Source organism: Colias croceus, chromosome 22, assembly GCF_905220415.1.
Source record: "Colias croceus chromosome 22, ilColCroc2.1".
Classification (NCBI taxonomy): Eukaryota; Metazoa; Arthropoda; class Insecta; order Lepidoptera; family Pieridae; genus Colias; species Colias croceus.
This window is the reverse complement of record NC_059558.1, coordinates 8,155,101-8,175,893: the sequence shown is the minus strand read 5'-3', so window position 1 is coordinate 8,175,893 and position 20,793 is coordinate 8,155,101. Positions and strand designations below refer to the sequence as shown.

Here is a 20,793-nt window from a genome sequence, read left to right as displayed (position 1 = left end):
TCTGGCTACAGGGAACAACTGGGAACAACCGAGAACGGAATACATTCATAAATCTAGACAGGGATGGCGCTACTTCATCTCTGTCTAGCTTTAAAGTTGGAACTTGTACGGTGAGCTTACGAACTTGAACTAAGAATAGGTACATGGTAAGAATACTTAAATTAATTTTACTGAATAACATTTTATACTCAGAAAAAATAATTTGAAAACAATTTCTAAATAACAATTTTAATTACTTAGGTAGAAGATTATTAATTAAGATATTAGGTATGTAGGTACCATGTTTGGAGAATGCTGATTTAATTTTTTTCTCTTGCTTTTTTTTTGTCGCTCGTTATAAACTTAAAAGTTGTGCGGGTGGCAGTTTAAATTATTAACATTAATAAATATACATTTTTTAATTTTAATTTAAAAATCAATTAACAAATTAGTATTGGTAATTAAAATTTTTATGAAAACATATTATGCCAAATGTTTTTATTAATTTAAATATGTTTTTGTAAATTTAGCCGCCAAATGCGATGGCTTGAAAATTAAAAAAAAAAACTACAAGGAAAAAATCGATGCTGCAGATTCTAAATTCAAATTGACACAAACATATTTTTCCCGCTACTTAATATAATTATTATTTTAATAAATTTAGAGTATATATATTATATACTATGTACCTACTATTGTAATACATAATATATACTCTAAGCGTAATCAGCTCAATCAGCTATTTCTGTTATTGCTATTTCCATAGATAGGTTAATAGGTGAAATCATTAGCGAGCCAAATATGAAAAATTGTATAGAACAATGGGTTCAGTTATAATGAGTAGATAATGTGCATTGTGCAGTGCAACTAACTAATGTGTCTCATATTTTAGAGGTGAGAATAGTTTTCTTTTTCATTGTTTTGTAAAAAATAGCTGGTCTCGTTTCGGAAGATAAGAAAATTATGTGACTTTTAGCTTTTAGGTAACTATTTAGGTATATAATTTCTTATTTTTTTAGCATACCTCTCAGGGGATAGTCTAAAATTCGCTTCCCCTGAGATCTTTAACTATACGCAGTTGATTTTCTACACAGCTAGTTGAACTGAGTTATATAATATGTATAATAAAACCAATGCTTATGGTTTTTATCGTTTCATACCTATGTAGGTAGGGGAGACCGGGTACAAAAGTAACGGTGGGTCGAAAGTAACAAATGCTCTCTAGATTTATCCAATGGGCGAACACCGCTTAGCCTCTGTCAGGTGATAGCCGAGAGTGCCTATGCAATCATTTTCTCATATTGAAAATAACTGTAGAACGATAATAATAATTATTGAAGTTGATACCTACCTAGTACGAGTAATTTTATATATTAATAAATTGTAGGTACTTACTTATTGAAAGTAAGTATAGTAAAGTAATAATTATATCACTCATCAATCTACCATCCATATTAATTTATTATAGATACATAAAAAAATCTCTGCGTGTGTTCTATTCTATTGCATACTACTAAAAACGATTTTTTAGACCGACCGCGACCAAGGAAATGATGGAGACAGATGAAGATTAACATGTAAATAACGTGTTTTTATCATCCAAGTTCCAAGAATAAGTACCTGATGAATTGATAAAACTTTCGCTACTTTCTGATGATACGTTTTTAACCGACTTCAAAAAAGGAGGAGGTTATCAATTCGGCCGGTACCTATGTTTTTTTTTTATGTATGTACACCGATTACTCCGAGGTTTCTGAACCGATTTACGTGATTCTTTTTGTTCGATGCGGGATGGTGTCGAATTGGTCCCATAAAAATTTTATTCGGATAGGCATTAAACAGAAAAGTTTATACGAATATATCTGTATCTATTCACTATTCATGTGCATAAAATTTGGAACAGAGATAGTAGTTATTATAGTTTGTAATAACTAGAAAAGGGCGAAGCTGCGGACTTCGAGATAAGCAAATAAATTTTTCAATTTATCTGTGCATGTTATAACATCACCACTGCTCGAACGGTGAAGGAAACCGACATGTCGACGAATGAAAAGTTCGACTACAGTCTACATGCGACATCAGCCAGCCCGCACTTGGCCAGCGTGGTGGATTATAGCCTATTGTGCTATAGTCCTATACGGTATTAATACCCCACAGTATACCCTCATATTAGGGGGGGGGCCTGTGTCTCAGCGCCCAGCAGTGAAAAATGTATATATGGGCTATCGGCTAATGATGATGATGATTATTGTTTAATATCATTGAAAATATGTATTGGTATTACTGAATCAACAAACCCTTAGAACAAGCTACAAAATTTAATATCTGACTAAAATCTACATTATTAGTAAATGTTGTAAATTACTGAACGAAATGTCCACATAGTAAGAAATGGAAATGTCAACTTCAATAAAGCCGACAGCCGCCGACAGCGTGATTTTGACAGCTTAACCTCAAATTTAAAATTATATGATCGTTCAACGTTGTGTTTACAAATTGTTTTATTAAAATATTAAAATGGGTGAAGAAGAACCACAAAACAACGAACAGAAAAAGAGACAACGTAAGAAGAGGAAGAATTTTATATCCAACGCTAAGAAATACGCTAAGAAGGGACAATTGGGTCGTGGAACACAGATACCTGAAGAACTGTACCAATATTTTGTTGGTATTTTAGATGTTATAAAGCAAGGCGTGCAAGATCCAGATGAAAGAGGTAAGCCGTGTAAATATATAAATAGTTTTATTTTACATCATAATAAATTACTAATTAATTATTAGTTTGAATGATCAAGTAATTTTACTTAGTTTGTGAAATAATTTTAACCTACAAACATGGTTCCTACATAATGCAGGTGAAACTGGTGAATACATATAAATATGTTTATAGGTATGCTATAACCGATATTTGACAACTGTGTTATTAAATTAAACAGTCTTTGGCCCTTTCTAACAAATTTGTTTTTGAGAATTTATACTGTATAATGTGGCAATCAAATAAATAACATGGAGGTTACCCCTGCTAATTGTTTTTGATTATGTTTTCTGATTTGTTAAGACTTGTACTATAATTCTATTGTTGTTTTACTTACAAATTACATTACAACAACTATTTACCCACCATACAAAATGAATGGTGAAACAGTGTTACTGAAGCATTATTCTGTATTTACAGAAGCCCTAGTCAAAAATGTGCTAGAACGAACAAAAGATGAAGAGCTAAATGTTGTTGGTAACCAGTTAGGATGCCGTCTCGTAGAACTGCTACTTCCCTATGCATCTGCTGAAGATCTGGAAAGATTCTTTGAAGTGCTATCACCAGAACTGCGGAAACTCTGTTCCGATAACTTCTCCAGCCATGTTGTGGAAACTCTGTTACGAGTATCATGTGTTCGAGCAACTGAACATTTGCAAACAGAGGATGAATCAACTGCTAAAAAGCAGAAAACAGAAGAGAAATATACAGAAAAACACATTGCAGCATGTCGTGAGTTCACATTAAAGATATGTAAATACGCATTGAATAATTTGGAAGATTTCGTCTGGGATCAATACGCGAATCATATTTTACGAAGCGCTTTAAAATGTCTTAGTGGAATAACTTTACTACCAGGAGAGAAACCTAAAGTGAATCTATTTAAAGAGACAGTACAAGACAAGAAAGGGATTCCACCACACTTGACGGACATGATGTACAAAGTCGTACCGGACGATTTTAAAGAGATTGTAACTGAGTTCGCTAATAGATTATCATCGTGGCCGCAATTTAAAGATATGCCGTACCAAAACTTAACGTCTGGTTTGCTGCAAGTATTGTTATATGCGGTTAAGAATGTTGATAAGAAGCTGACTAAGTCGTTAGTTGGTAAGTTGTTAGACGAGAGCTTTGCACCAGATGGATGGGTTGGGGAAGGTACAGATGACAAGAAAGAAGATAAAAATGAAACTGGTGTAGAGGCAAGTCCGCTGCCGCCGGTGTTTGAATCGGAATCTGCTGTGAGGTGAGTTTTTCATGTATTGTCTTTTGAACAAGTTTCTTAGTAATTGCAATATTAATATGAAGAAATATTTGAAAACATATAATATCAAAGTTATTGTGATGAATATAATATAAACTAGCTTTTCGTTTGAGTAGTCTAAAACATAATCCATACTAGTTAATATTATAAATGTGAAAGTAACTCTGTCTTTCTGTCTGTTACTCAATCACGCCTAAGCTACTGAACCAATTTGCATGAAATTTGGTATGAAGATATTTTGATACCCGAGAAAGGACATGGGCTACTTTTTATTGCGAAACATGTACCACGGGCGAAGCCGGGGCGGACCACTAGTAAATTATAATCGTCATATCTTCCTCAAGAAACACACTAACTATCTTTTTGGTGAAAACAGTTAAAATGCTGAAGTAGTTTTGTGAGTTTATTGTGAACAGACAGAGATGATGGAGGACTTGTTTTATAATATTATGTCAGTGATATAAATAGTTTATTAAATTACATATTCCATGCTCAATTCAATGAATATTGATGTAAATTATCCTTATAAACTTAAGCTTATAAATTTGTAAAATGTTTTTTATTTATTTATTTATTTATTTATGTTATGAAAGTAATGTTCCTTATTCTACATCTATTCCAGACTATTAGAAGCGGCTCTGTTCGTTGTAAAGAAGAAGACATACACACAAATATATGCGCGCTGTTTCATCAACCGCCTAGGCCAGTTAGCGGCTATGCCAATGCTCAACTTTACAGTACAACGGCTTATAGATAACTGCCATATTAAGGAAGAGGTAAATTTTGTTGTTTGTCCTATTTTCTGTTCCTGACTGATCAATTATTTATGAAATAAAACTAATTTTGTTCTACGGTCTGCCCTACCTTAAGCCATGTTGTATATTTAGTGAAATTATAAAACCCTGTGAACATTTTTTTTGTTTATGACAATAACTATTTCAAAATTATTAACTTAGTTTTTTTTATTTGTCCCTGAATGGATGTACAGTTCGATTCAAACTTAATGGCCATTCGGAAGTTAGCTGCGAATACACGAGCGCGCATCTGCGCATCTTTTTTTTTTAATTCTTGATAGGGAAGCGCTTGACCACAATCTCGCCTGATGGAAAGCTAAGATGCGGTCTTAGATTGTACTGCTTCCCTAGTAGGTACCGGTTCACTCTTCGCTTGAAGACCCCCATTTTGTACTCGTCGGGGAACACAGATTCAGGAAGCATGTTCCAGTCCCTCGCCATTGGGAAGAATAAAGAATGTGGAACCGAACCGCTTAGTCCGGGTACATGGAATGTCCCACCATATGGCAATGCCTAGAATCTGTGCGCCTCGACGATCGATATAAGAATAGGGATGGCGGAACAAGTTCGTGAAGTTCCACAGCGCAAATGACCCTTAATGTTCCGGTAATATCTAAAATTGTTTTCTGTGCATCAGATCGTTCGATGTTCCGAGCCGCCATTAAGTTGGAATCGTACTGTAACTTTTCATAACAATTGCTTCTTTTATATTTTTTCTAAAAAAACAATTCTAGTATATTCTATGCTTGTTCAGTTTATTGTTATTTCCTTTTCAGTTTGAGCCAATGTTCGACGAGTTGTCGGACAAATTTGACACTTTACTTGCATGTGGCAACACGGGGGTGCTAGTTGCACTCGCTAAGGGATGTTTGAGGATTAAAGCGAGGCAGACACAGTTCTTGCAGGTAATGTTTGTTCTTTTGCACTTGATTTATTTATTTATGTAGCCTTTTTTAACTGAGTGGTTTCATAATGTTGTTTTGTTTAGCTTCATATAAATGTGATTAGTGATCACTATAATTATGTATAGTATAAAACAAAGTCGCCTTCTCTGTCCCTACTCCCTATGTCCCTTTGTATGCTTAAATCTGTAAAACTATGCTACGGATTTTGATGCGGTTTTTTTTTAATAGATAGAGAGATTCAAAAGAAAGTTTTTTGTATATAATTTATTAGGATTGAGAAAAAGCGGGCGAAGGCTAAGCCTTCCTCGATAAATGGGCTATCTAACACCGAAAGTATTTTTCAAATCGGTCCAGTAGTTCCTGAGATTAGCGCATTCCAACAAACAAACAAACTCTTCAGCTTTATAATATTAAGTATAGATTATAATTTTGTGCATAATCATGATTTTTTCTTTCCAGAATTTAGAAAAAGCGCTAAAATGTTCAGACACTGAGAACCAAAAGCACTTCGCGATACAATGTTTGCGCCTGGCGCCGCTCGGCGGTAACATAGAAGTTGTCACTCAGGGTTTCTTCATACATATACACGGGTCTGTTATATTGCAGACTTTGCTCGATTTTCAGGTAAGTTTTTGCTGTTTTATTTAGGTTATTAAAATATATAACAGTGCTTTTACATCAAACGAGCGTATGCTTCTAACCACACTTTGTAAAATTCTATTAGTGTAAACAGGCGTAGAGCATTCTTTCGTTGTTTTTAGTCCGTTGGAAAAGATTCTATGCAATGTTCTACTGAACAACACTGAATACGAGTTTTCGCTTACACTAAAAGATCACGAAAGAATGCTCTTGCTCTAGCTCTATAATATGTCCATTTTATCTAAATGAGGACAGTATCGATAATAGTTTGACAATGAAAAATGCTCTACACTGCGTTCAGCCATATCTTCGCCGGCCCTTGGTTTCTGAAGCTTGAATGTTGTGTTGGTATCCTATGTAAACGGTTTTACTTATAAAATCATTGCTGTGTATTATTTTTTTAATATATACCATAATTCTATTCCAAATTATGATGTCTCAGTAGTTAAGTTTTAGGAGATAATTTTATTAAATTGAATGAAAATAATGTGTGTCCCTAAACGGTGTGTCCCTTAGACACATAAAACTGAAAGAATAGAATAAATTCGATTGCTAAGGCGGGTCACGAGTGGCTGAGTTGGTGAGGCATCCGCCCCGGAATGGCGCGAAAGGATGCGGGTTCGAGTCCCGCCTCGTGATCGAATTTTTTATATTCTTTATAAATTTATACGAATGAAAATACTTGTTAAAAATGAAAATGCTAATTTTTGTTTCAGCGACCAACAAAACCAGTGCAAAGCCTGCTCGAGTTACAAACAGACAGTCTTTTATATATATTTAGTGAAGCGAAAGGCTGTCATGTTGCGGATGCGTTCTGTAAGGGACAGTTTGTGGGGGTGAAGGCGAGGGATAAACTGATATGGAAGCTTAAGGTAATTAAGGAATTTGCATTTGTATGAAAAAGTGAAGTCCCATGTCCCCTAGTGGGGTAAGGGGCAGATGCATTATACATCTGTTTCACTGATCGATTTTCTTTAGGGACAAGTAGGTGACCAGCCTTCTGTGTCAGACCGAGACATTGTTTTTTTCTTCGTCTCCACCGGGAATCGAACCCAAGACATCTCGGTCAACGTTCACACGTCAACCACTGTACCATCGAGGCGGACAAATGCCATTGCTATTTGTATGAAGATCATGTATATATAACTAGCTTTCCACCCGCGGCATAGCTCCCGTTCCCGTGGGATTTCCGGGATAAAACCTATCCTATGTCCTTTCTCGGGTATCAAAATATCTCTATACCAAATTTCATGCAAATTGGTTCAGTAGTTAAGGCGTGATTGAGTAACAGACAGACAGACAGAGTTACTTTCGCATTTATAATATTAATATCGTATTTATAGTATGGATTAACGATAGACTATATAGATCGAAAAATTGCGAACATTTTTGGGAATCTGAAGATATTTTGTAACGAACCAAGCTAAATATATTAATGAAATTGATTCTTTTGATACAAATTAGAAACATTTAAATGTATTAAAACACCCTTTTGCAATTCCTTTAAAATATCCTAATGCAAATATCCTTTTGCAAAATCCTGGTTCACTGTCATTTTCACGAATTGCTGTCCAATTTTTGACTTTATTGTGAACATCATGATAAATCATAGAAATAGGCATAGAATAGTAAGTAAGCAATAAAATGGCCCAATTTAGTTCCGAACTTATCCCCACTGTGCCATAAAATTGCCGTGTTACGTGCCAGAGACTGTACCAATCACCCTATGTCCCTTTGTATGCATAAATCTTTAAAACTACGCAACGGATTTTGATGCAGTTTTTTTAATAGATAGAGTAATTCAAGAGGAAGGTTAGTATATATTAGGTTTGAGACAAAGCGGGCGAAGCCGCGGGCGGTAAGCTAGTATGTAAATAAAACATTAATTAATAAAATTAAAAGATAATATTTTTTTTATTAAATCAACATTATTTCACAGGGCTGCTACCAAACACTAGCAATGTCACAGTACGGTTCCCGCGCTTTTGAAAAAATATACGAAGCGTCATCCAACGAGCAAAAAATCAAAATAATGGCGGAATTAAGTGATAAATCCAATCTTCTAAACAGCACTGTTTGTGGAAGATTAATTGCTACCAAATTAGATGTGGCAACGTTTAAACTTTCGCAGAAGAAATGGGAGCAGACACATTTGAAAAGTGATAATAAAAGTGAATAAATATTCTAGTGTTTTATTTTTAGGGTTCCGTACTGAAGGGGTCTATACTGAATATATAATATTTGTTACACTAGCATACATGTATAAATGTTTTTGAGAATACATATAGAGTTAAATTTATTACAAAAAACGACAAACTGGTGTGTTTGTGACATAGTATTCGTTTATCCTAAGGTTTATCCTTACACCAGAGAAATCCTTAGTCTATTATTTTGCCATTAAAACCTTATATTACCCATAAAGAAAACTAATAATTCAAATTACCACAGTGTGGAATAAAAAAAATTAAAACACATTAAGTACTATAATAAATAAATTTATTTAACTTTATACTGGCACATGCCGTTGCAGCCTTTTGGTATTTCTCCTGGTTGTAATTTGCAGATTTTGTCCCCGCACATGTATTCCCCTTTACGGAGTGATGGGTTTGCTGTGTTACCTGCAAATAATTTATGTTTTTATTTAAAATTCTGGCAATCTCTTAGTAAATCTTAAATTAAGTATCTATGGTACCAAATAAAAGTATAGTATTACATTATCTGTGGTACTGAGAATTTATATTACTGGGTTTAAAAGTTGATATTATGAATAAAAATGTTTATATTCATATAACAAAGTAAGAAAATAAATATGATATGAACTATAAATCGTAAATTACTTACCTATACTACCTTCAACCGCTGCTTTTGGGGCATATCCAGCTAAAAATAATAGAAAAATAACATTATCTAAATAGCCAGTTTAAAAAAAGTAGATGGATATATTTGTGTATTTTATCATTCCATATCGATAAATTATAGCATACAAAACGTTTAAAAATAAATTAAAAAAGTTGAACATAGACTGCAGAGTAAATACAAAGTAATAGCGCCACCTATAGGAGATTAACTAAATCTACTTTGATTCGCTTCGCAACATAACTTACCTACATAAAATAATGATGAAAAGAAGACAAACACTTTTATAATGTTAGTAAAGAAAAAATTCTCGACAATAATAAATATAAGCTATTATCTATTTAATCAATATATCTTGTTCCTTACCTCTTACTGGTATTTTTCCCTTAGTATACTGTGGTGACCGTCTCGCTACATTAGCGGGGTGTGTCTCATAATCTCTAGGAGCTGCAGAGGCCAGCACCACTACGGCAACAAACAGGAGTAACGTCTGAAAACATGGAATTATTAATTTATAATTATTTTTCTTACATTAATTCGTAAATATTTGAAAACTAGGAGAAATTCGATGTACATCGTTACGAGCAAAATACGCGGATACCTACTAATAGACCGGGAGCCCATAACAGATTTTCATGAGAAATTTCCTCTCGAGTGAAACTTCGTAAAATGCATAAGGGACCTATACTATGGTCTATGAACACTCACGACCGTCAGCTGCGAGTGCTGCGGCTCCGTTGGTGGCCGGTGGGTTGGGCAGTGGTAGCCTACCACAATATTATTATATTGTCCCTTATGCATTTTACGAAGTTTCACTCCAACTAAGTAACACACCAATAAGTTTTTAGATGATCGGAGATTTTTTTATTTATTTACCCTGTAATAAAATATCGTCCATGTAGTTGCTTGTTTATTACTAGCTTTCCGCCTGCGGCTTCGCCCGCGTTTTCAAAGAAAAACCCGCATAGTTCCCGTTCCCGTGGGATTTCTGGGATAAAACCTAGCCTATGTTACTCGTGGATAATGTAGCTTTCGAATAGTGAAAGAATTTTTAAAATCGGTCCAGTAGTTTATGAGCCTATTCATTACAATCAAACAAACAAACAAAGTTTTCCTCTTTATAATATTAGTGTAGATGTAGATTAATATTATCAAATTAAAACATTTGATTTATTCTATATTCGTAACTAGCCGATTCACGCATCTTTGTCTACTCTTAGAGGAAGAACGTGTTTACCTTGTAAAAAATATTGATTTAAAATATATATAAATATTTTAATTGTTATTATTAGAAAATATTATTTTCATACTAGCTTCCGCCCGCGACTCCGTCCGCGCGGAAAAATTAAGATTTTTTTTTTCTACGTATTTTTTCAGGATAAAAAGTATCCTATTTTATGCCCAGGATAATAAGGTATAATTATACTAAGTTTCATCGAAATCGAACCTTTAGTTTTCACGTGATGCCTTCACATACAGACAGACAGACAGACAGACGGACAGACAGACAGACAAAAAATTTTTTAATCACATATTTGGGTTTAGTATCGATCCAGTAACACCCCCTGCTATTTATTTTTTCAATATTTTCAATGTACAGAATTGACCCTTCTACAGATTTATTATATGTATAGATGGTAAATAGAGTATGTATATTACTTCCGTTTGAAATGATGAAATCATTATAACCGTGACCTATGCGCGTGAGTCACTTGAAGGAAATGTACAATTCACAGGAAGTTTGGTTTACTGCAAATATAGGTATAACAAAAAACAAAGAGAAATCTCCAAAGAGACAAAAAATGTTGTGTGGTTTTATGAAACCACGATAAAAGTGAAACTTTTTTTCACACTATAGACATTTAACTAAAAATTATCGTATTTGTACAATTATCCTACGTATCGTGCGTCACGCGACATGCGCTACACAGACCAAAAAGTTTGAGACGATGTAATAAAAGTTTCACTTTTAGTTCATGTTTTGCTTGGCTTTTCAAGTTTGAACTTTGCGTTCACGACACATAAAACAAATATATCAAAACAAACACAAAAACACTAACAAATGTAATTTGTTTATTATGATTATACATTTATACAAAAGACGATGTTAGGAAATTGGTTTCTCAACTTTTAAATAAAAAAGGTTTTTTTAATAATTTTTAATTCTTAAAATTTTTAATTCTTAGAATTCTTAAAGTATTTAAACACATTAGACATTTATATTTTATACAAAACAAATTAGGGCTAAGTAGTATAATATTTTTATCTTTTTATGCTAGTTATTAGTTACAGGGATATAGATTAAACACAACTAAGTAGATACCTTACCTACATACCTATCACTGAACTTAACTTTTTAAGATGCAAATAGTTAATATAAATGCATTTTCATTCAACAAAAATAATACACATTTAAAAACTCACTAAATTAAACAATCACTACGAAAACTTTTCCGAAATCACATCTATCTCACGTAAATAAATAAACTTTAAGTTAAATAAAGTAAATAAACCACTTACAACAGTCTTCATGGTGTGATTCGTACAGTGTACACTCAATAACCTTATGAGAAGAAATACAGAAACATAGATGACTGAGAAACATGACTCAAAACAAGTCAATCAACCTGTTTGGTTTGTTCCACTTAGATCTATTAAGTATATATTTACGTTAAGTATTTATCTTTGTATGTATATACTATGCCAACTTAATAGCAAAGTTTAGCAATTATTATAAATGAGCAACAAAATTACTGCATCGATTTTGAAAATTCTTTCAACATTTGAAACAGTATTCTGCGATGACATACGATTTTTATTGTTATAATTAAAAGAAATTTTTGATTAAAGGAAAAACCCCGTAATAAATTTAACACGTTATCATTGTTAATTAAAAAATCACCCTATTAATCAGGGCTCGCGCAATCGCAGTCAATTTGATCAAACCATTGTCCTTTTCTACAAAATACAAAGTGGAATAAACCAATGTTTATACGCAATAATTCCATTAATAACAAGAGCACTATGTCTCATTCTTCGAATGTTTTAAATCGCTCACTTACTATACAATTATTCTTAAGACAATTGTACAATATTTTTATGTACATTTCAGGATAAAGCGCAGGCACATTCAATCAAACCAAAATCTACACAATGTCTGTAATTCTGTAAATATTCCTCCGAGAGTGCTTAATCGCTTTTACAAATTGTGTTTATTTGGTAGGTCCTGACATAGTCAACTATTTTATGTAGGTAGGTACCTCTAATTGTTAATGACAAGAGAAACTGGTTTGTCGAGACAGTTTTATATAAAAGCAACATATCTACAAATTCTATTAAACCTATTCCAAAGAAGATAATATCCCGAATATTCCTACTCAAAACTGGAAAGTATTGGTCAAACCCGTCAATAACATGAATCAATTAGTGCAATCCTCCGAGCTGCAAACCTCTCGAAAGAGCCAAATTACATTTTGGGGTGACCACACTTTTTAAACTTCATGGATTATTGCGAACTTTTAATTTAATGGCTTTTTATACAATGTAGAGTTGAAATCCTTTCGTCATTGTTAACTTAAAAAAGAATTCAGCCGTAGATATACTTAGTTGATACTTAGAAAATAGCGATATTTTTTTTATATATTTGACATCGTTCATGAGGCAATTATTTTAGTAGAAATGTCCATGTTAAAAAAAGCTTGTAGTAGTATCGCAAAACTATTTATCGTATTGTATATTTCTGAGCCAAATCCATCTCCCAAATACTCAATAATCATTTGATATATTATCATACATAATAAGAACAGCATACAATAATTACCAAAACTAACCAAAATCCCAATAAAACCGAACGTATATGCACCGCTGTCCACGCCGCGGCCGAACACAAAAGTCCTTAAAGCGGGCGACACTCTGGGCTTAATCATCGCCCGTCACCAGCCACTACACTGAGATTGCATTTGACGACGACATTCGGAACTTGGCCAGCTTTTTCGGGTTTAAAATCGATTGGAATGTCATGCTATAATTGGTTTTGTACTGCCGGTACTACCGTAGAAATGTAAAATAAATAGTGTGTTAACTGGACCCACATAACATAAATTTATAAGACAAAGATGATAGAAATAGAGATTGAGATGAATCTTAGATACAAATAAAAATACATACATAATATTATGTTGTTTAGAAGCTTTTTTTTCTCTATCCCACTCAATAAATACTGAATGAACGACGTTTTCTAAAGCATTTAGTAATTTAAATTAATATTAAGTTTTATTATTTGATCAACTGTTTAAATTTTAAATCATTCAATCTGTAAGTCAATCAGCAAACAGACCTAGAATCTACAAATTCAATTGGTTTTTCCCAAGGTTTTTCCTTTACCTTTACAAACAGTGACATCTTGCGGCCAACTCACTATTTCTAGCAATTTTTGATGAAAATTCCTTTATCAAATGTCACGGTAAGCTTTTGTTGTCTCAATTTTGACAGATGACAGACGCCTATGGGCACAAAGCTTTGAAATCAAGTTGTTTGATATTCAAAGAGCAGTGTGGTTTACCGGGCTTGTAACGGTCATGAATGTTGGTGTTATTTATCAGATCTTCTTCTATTATGAAGTAGCTTTCCGCTAGGGGCTTCTTCACGTACCTAATACAACCTCCCAGAAGATGTGTCTACGCAAAAAAAAAACTACTTATAATATTCTAACTAACATTACACTTTGTAGCGACACCTCGCTCTGAATAGTTTTCCTCCACACACGTGATATACATACAAAAAAAAATAATTTTGTCAATATCTAAATTTGCTTCGAACTCTTCACGACGAGCTAAAATCAGCTGTTCGTTTTCTTCATAAATTTGATTGAATCGCATTTCAGCCAAAATGTCCCTTTCTTCATTACGAAATGGAATGTATAAAGTAACCATTTCACGTTTGTAGTCTAACATTTGATTTGCCATATCGTAATGTCGATAGCGTACGATCCTTGGAGTTTTCCGTCGGTAATATACTTTATTACTTTGTTGATTAATGTTTTCTTCTGGTGCTAACTCTTCTTTAATGTCTACTTCATCTTCTGAATTCGAATATTCGTCTGTAAGTGCAGGTTCCGACGGGTTTTGTCCAGATTTGACTGCATACCAAGCAACAAACTGAATCAACGAAACATCTTCTAATTCTACAGGTCGATTTTCATATTTTTCGAAACAATTTTCTTTCCAAATATTGGTATCGTTATCAGAAAGTCTTTCCAATTCTTTCTTTGTTTTTCGAATACGATAACGTTCCTGAGGCCACATCGTAGGTATGAATTCAACCTTAAGCGTTGATTTAGACATTGGTTCTCTAAGAAGAAACCATGCTGCTTCTTGGCTGGACATTTCTATTGTATTTAAAATATTAACACTCATATGTCTTGTCATTTCAACTAAATCTAAATTTGGATTTTCTTCCAAAAGATCCAGTAGTTCCCGCTGAAGATTACTAGTGTCTCGATTCGATTTGTTTACATACTCCACAACGTATGCAGCACAGGAATACTCATCTGTAATGTATTGGATATCCATGTTCGACTGCAAATGGTGAAATATAAATGGATTAAAGAAGTTATGCCATTTTTCATTAGGATGCCGTTTAACGAAAACCATTGGCCTTGAAATTCCAGCAGATAGAATTTTATGATAGTCCTCATCTGATGAAATGTTATTTTTATTATAAAAATCATCAATATCATCGTAGTTATTGTTTTCGAGATTTTGGTGTATTGTTTTATATCTTTTCTTATACTCATCATAAACATATCTTTCATCATCAGTAGATTTATCCAAAGGCTTGAGTAGTATCGTTGACCTATTAGGCATGAAAGGGGCGTTGAATCTGCATTTTCGTTGATTCCGATCATTTTTATAACATGTAAAAGTGTGATGGTGTGTGACTAGATTAATATTTCCTGACGCTTCTGTGCTCGATACTGAAATTAAATCATCAATAAGCTGAATAGTAGAATTCATGTCTGCTCCAAACGAATCTTTAGGCGCCTCATTCAGCCAAAGTAAAATATGAGCATGAGGACTTCCACTGTGTTGAAATTCAATCCTCTTGAAATAATGTTGAACATAATGCTTACCGAATGGGCTAATGGTTTTATGTTGGAGAATTTTCATCATGACATTGACGAGTTTATTGAAATAAATAGCGCATGTTACAGCATCTTCATTTATTAATTCTGCCTTGACTTTATAATGCAGCTGATCAATTTCTAAATCAGTTATCTCCGTGCCATATTTCAATTTATGCAATGTTTTCAAAAGCCATTTCCATGATATTTCATTGGCACTCATCGTCAAAAATACTGTTGGCTTACCAAGTTGCCGGATCATTGCAAAGAGGTCTTTCTTTCGACTTTGCCAATATTGTACTGAATTCGGTATCGATTTAAGAAAAGCCAAATTTGATTTCATACAGCCATTAAGATATTCAGAGGATAATATCTGGTCTTTTGTTATGTTTATGCCTTGTCCTATATGTTTAAAAGCAATACCGATGTTTTCACTCACTCGAAGTCGCATAATCTTCATGGCTAAGTAGAGCAAGTGACGAGGAGTAACTCCTCGTCGATCCGAGCGCCGCAATTCGCTTGTTGCAACCGAGTATGCCTTACAATTAACACCATCTTTGAATTTCCGAAATTGTCCATAGTAAATTGCTGGAAAAGACAATTCTTCTGCATGAGAATCAAACAGCAAGCTCATAGGTCCTTTGTTCTCTCCCGGTGCTATTTGTAAGTATTTATCCTCCGACCATAAGAGAGTATGCTGTTCAGCAACTAGACTATCTTCAATTTCAATTGGTTCAGCAATATCGTCTAAAACAACAACTGGATTTTCACTCTCGTCGGTTAACTCTCCCAAGAAATTCTGACTAATTTTAATGCCATAATGTTTATAAAGCGGAGTAGCTACAAGATAACTGAGCCAGTCTTTAACAATCCCCTTTTTCACTAATCCATGCAAATAACTTGATTTGTGAATTAAACGTTTTTTTAAGTGTACATTTATACAATAATCATCATCTATATTTCGAGGCAGAGTTTGGACCATGTTATCAACGTCAACGGGCACATTGATTACTTGTCCAGCGATTCCATATTGCCCTTGTACGTATCTTAACCGTCGAATTTGCATAAAGGGTAATCTCGGTGATATTAATCGCTCGGACACTAAATCTAATTCAGGGAGATTAGGCTTAGGCAGATACTTAAATCCATTGTACACAGCCAAATTCGGTATTTTTCCAGCAGTTAACGAGGTTTTACAGGTCGCACACACAAGAATGTCTTGCAACGAGACAGTTGGGCATATTTGTTCTAAGATTGCACTGCACGATAAAGGTGGAGATTTCAAATCATTTTTGAACCATAATCTATCACAAACAGAGCACGCAAAACCAAATGGATTATCCTCAAATAAGTTTTTAAAAAGATTATGAGCTCCGTTATGTCTCATATAAAATGTATAGATCGATGAAGGATTTTCTTCTGCATGAGTTCTTCGTGCTTTCAATCTTCGTCGGTACCGACGAAAGCGTGCGCCCGTAGGAGTAGAGGTGTTTGCATTGCCAGTTTTATCTTCAGGAGCCTGCGCCGAAGATTCATGGTTAAAAAATTGTTGAGGATGATCTGACGAGTTTTGAAATTCCTCTGTTTTAACAATTAATTCTCGACTTGTACTTGTATCTCGACTGGTACTTGTATTGCTGTCACTAGTGCCTCGGTTAAAATTGGCACCCGATTTTAGCCACTTGCGTTTTTGACGATACCTGCGGCATCGTTCCGCATTTAGTTGCTTTTGATGTAAAAGTTTTGCTGTAACAATATTTTCAGATGCAGGCTCACCACTTTGAACGGTACTAGTACTGGGCATGGCATCTGTTAAATAAAATTAAATATATTGAATGGATCGAAAATAAATAAAAAAATAATTAATTTAATATTCATACAAAATAAGTTAAACTAGTTTAACTTTAGTTAAATAATAAATTCAAGTACTCAAAATTGAAATAAATCCATAAACAACAAAACATGCACAGCAAAAAGTTCTAACAATTTTTATAAATTCAATATAAAAACTTCTTTAACTCACCAAGATCTTTTTTCCTTTTTCTATAAGCACATGCTCTGTCAGCGTTCTGTTTTTTACGGCGTAAATTTAATTCATCGTCATTCATTTTTTTGCACTATTCTTTGCTTTTTTCCTCGTTGATCAGTTTTTTGGACTCACTAGCTGTGTCGTCATTTACCAAAAGCAAATAAAAGTTTCACTGTAATAAATAACAACATTTACATTAAACACTGACAAAAATTAAACACAAATAATATAGCGTGGAGCACTGGCACAAATGAGTAATATTCTATACCCAACATATAAACAGATTTTTTAAAGTTATGGGTTTAGCTATTTCTTTGGTTGGTTTTGTACTGTGAATGTTAACATTAAAAATTATCATACAAGTATGAAATATCAAGTCCAATATAAATATCAGCATGTTAGATTATAGCAAACATGTTTTGTAGATAATTGTAATCCGTGGAAACCGCCAAAATAATAAAAATAATGATGTTGGTAATAATTTTTAAGTAATTCACAATTCACTTAAAATTATTAAATGTTTACTATAATAATTATTTATTTTAGTCGGTAGTTGAATCATACACGTTGAACTAGTAACAAGCTAGTAACTATTAAAACTGTGTATTAAAAGTTTATTACAGCCCATAATCAATTACGTGATTAATGGTAAATATTTTTATAAACGCAGCTTACCTGCAATGCAACAAGTTCATTGTTTTGTCTTTCTTCATGGGTCTCATCACTCATGTTCTTGAAAATAACACAAGTTTTATTTTTTTCTTAATATTTTGTTATCGAAAAGTCCGAATTTGCACTTAGTGACAATGTTGATTGTCACCATAGATTGTCACTAATTGTCAAAACGGTCAAAACTCAGAAGACAGAAATTGTCAACGTCACAACATAGCATGTCAAATGTTTACGTTTCGTTATACAGCTTTAATATGAACTTTCACTGTTCCCATCTTGGTTCCCATGAAAGTTCGATATGAAACACGTCAAAATTTCATAATAGGTGACTATATACTCACGAATTTTGCATGATAGAAATTATCATCGTGTTGTACGATAATATTATCGTACGGTTCCGAACACTGCTTTATAGGTACCTACTCGGCAGCCGACCGTCACGCGACATGCGCTACACAGACCAAAAAGTTTGAGACGATGTAATAAAAGTTTCACTTTAAAACCTTTAATTTTCTCAGAAAGTTTCAGTTCTAGAAAGTATTGGATAGAGAAGCAGAAGCTCTAGTAGATTAATTGATTTGAAAGAAGGCTCTACATTGAGTATTGACTGACCTTCACAAAACGGAAGGTTATGCTGATCGTATGTAAATTATGTTATTTTTATAGTGGTATTCCTCATAATGATATGGATTAATATCGTTTTGGACATTGTCTGCTTTTTTAAATTCATATAAATTAGTATCATATATTGCACGCCTCATAAGCGAAGCGTTGAGGTGGGTACTACTTGGGTACTACTGTCACTTCGCGCAAAACATCTGATTTTTCAAACTTAAAATGTCTTTAAGTATGTATCCTAAGTATGTATCATACATTGCACTTGTAAGATAATACATACACACACATATTAAGAAAAAACACTATTTTTAACATTCATGATATTTTTGATGTCATTTTTGTTATTTAAACTAGTTAAAAAACAGTTTAAAAAAGTTCTGTCTTGGACGTCCGTGTGTCTGTATGTGCGGAGGATTTTCTTGTTAACACGATAGCGACCGAAATACTTTACTAATCGAGTCTTTTTTTTTCTCTTACGCTTGAGTATGCTCAGGAATAGAACCCTTTCATTTTTCAGGGTCTGATTCGATGTGGTTTAATTGTTATTAAATAAACAAAAAAAAATATCGACTGTTCTCCATAATTTTAGTATATCTATATATATATTCTTTATTTTATTTTATTTTTTTTTTTATATTTATAGTGTACTCAAAATTCACCATTATAAACTCGATTCTTTATACTATAAGCCAAGGTTTAAAAAAATAAGTTGGTAGTCAGTCCCTTAAACCTGCGCAGTTTCACATCAAACTCAAACTCAAACTCAAACATTCATTTATTCAATTAGACTACTATTTAGTAGCACTTTCGAATCGTCATTACATAATTATTTTAACATTTACCACCGATTCGGAAAGCAGTGATCTATGGAGAAGAATCGGCAAGAAACTCCATAGTTGCTCTTTTAAAATCATGTAAATATTACAATATATGAAACTTATATCTAACTACATAATATGCCAATGAACTGTCTTGTGGTTTTTACGCGACAACCCTCCATGGGTTTTTATCGTCCATATATTCCTGAATACTGTAGTACGCTCTCTGAACTAATACATTTTTTATATAAGTTTTAAATTTAGAACTACTAAACTCTTTAATATTGTGAGGAATTCTATTGTAAAAGCGTATACCTTGACCCATAAATGAATTTTTAACTTTAGCTAATCGGAAAAATGGCATTTCAATTCTATTCCTGTTCCTTGTGCCATAATCGTGTCTATCTCCTACTCTTGTGTGTAAGTCGGAGCTTTTGTGTACATGCAAAATATTATTAAATATATACTGTGATGGTACAGTAAGGATACCAGTATTCTTAAAATGATCTCTTAGTGAATCCCGAGCACGTAAATTATATATAGAGCGAATGGCTCTTTTCTGTAAGATAAATATAGTTTCTATATCTGCAGCCCTGCCCCACAGTAGAATTCCATAGGACATAATGCTATGAAAGTAGCTGAAATAAACCAGTCTAGCCGTATCTTCATCGGTGAGTTGCCTTATTTTTCGGACTGCATATGCAGCTGAACTGAGCTTACCTGCAGCGGTGTTGACATGGGCTCCCCACTGTAGTTTCTCGTCCAATGTTAACCCTAGAAATACAGTAGACTCAGTAGGATGCAATACCTCCCCGTTCAAGGTAATATCTCTGTTCAACTTTTTTACGTTAGGAAGTAGAAATTCAACACAAGTGGTTTTTTTGGCATTTAATAATAAATTATTGGCATTAAACCATTCAGATATGTGTAAAAGAGCACTGTTCACTTCGTCAACATTTGGGTCATGCCTATCCACATTAAAAATTAATGAGGTATCATCTGCAAACAGAACTATTTCACACCTATCCTGCAAATAATAGGGAAGATCATTGATATATACCAAGAACAAGAAGGGACCTAAAATTGACCCCTGTGGAACACCAATGTTAATTGACGCACCGCTAGAACGTTCTCCATTAACAACTACAGTCTGTATCCTATCATGCAGGTATGACGCTATGAGGTTCTGTGCTTTTCCTTTAATTCCATAGTGATTAAGTTTACGTAACAAAGTACAATGTTCAACGCAGTCAAATGCCTTGGAGAGGTCACAAAATATCCCCAGAGCATTTTTTGAGTTTTCCCATGCTTTATATATATGTGTTAGAAGTGCAACCCCAGCA

The 20,793-nt window shown here is 33.6% G+C and overlaps 2 protein-coding genes across 5 annotated transcripts; one reads left to right on the top strand and one right to left on the bottom strand.

The window, feature by feature from the left end:
* The first annotated feature begins 2,417 nt into the window (after positions 1-2,417).
* LOC123701616 (nucleolar protein 9) lies at positions 2,418-8,518 on the top strand. The gene is made up of 7 exons (XM_045649096.1): positions 2,418-2,695; positions 3,155-3,980; positions 4,621-4,774; positions 5,569-5,697; positions 6,157-6,321; positions 7,053-7,208; positions 8,276-8,518. Exons 1-7 carry the CDS (start codon positions 2,497-2,499, stop codon positions 8,513-8,515), a joined length of 1,869 nt encoding a protein of 622 aa, XP_045505052.1. The 5' UTR covers positions 2,418-2,496; the 3' UTR covers positions 8,516-8,518.
* A 297-nt stretch (positions 8,519-8,815) lies between these two features.
* Positions 8,816-18,155, bottom strand: LOC123701614. 4 transcript variants are annotated; one of them, XM_045649094.1, is made up of 4 exons: positions 18,018-18,148; positions 9,559-9,682; positions 9,178-9,216; positions 8,816-8,954 (listed from the first exon to the last, which is right to left on the bottom strand). In XM_045649094.1, exons 1-4 carry the CDS (start codon positions 18,069-18,071, stop codon positions 8,833-8,835), a joined length of 339 nt encoding a protein of 112 aa, XP_045505050.1. In that variant the 5' UTR covers positions 18,072-18,148; the 3' UTR covers positions 8,816-8,832. The 4 variants fall into 4 exon arrangements, with proteins under 4 accessions (XP_045505050.1, XP_045505051.1, XP_045505048.1 ...); XM_045649095.1 differs by lacking the exon at positions 18,018-18,148 and adding an exon at positions 11,713-12,481; XM_045649092.1 differs by lacking the exons at positions 8,816-8,954; positions 9,178-9,216; positions 9,559-9,682 and adding exons at positions 12,897-17,122; positions 17,337-17,514 and having other exon boundaries at positions 18,018-18,155.
* Positions 18,156-20,793: the final 2,638 nt, after the last annotated feature.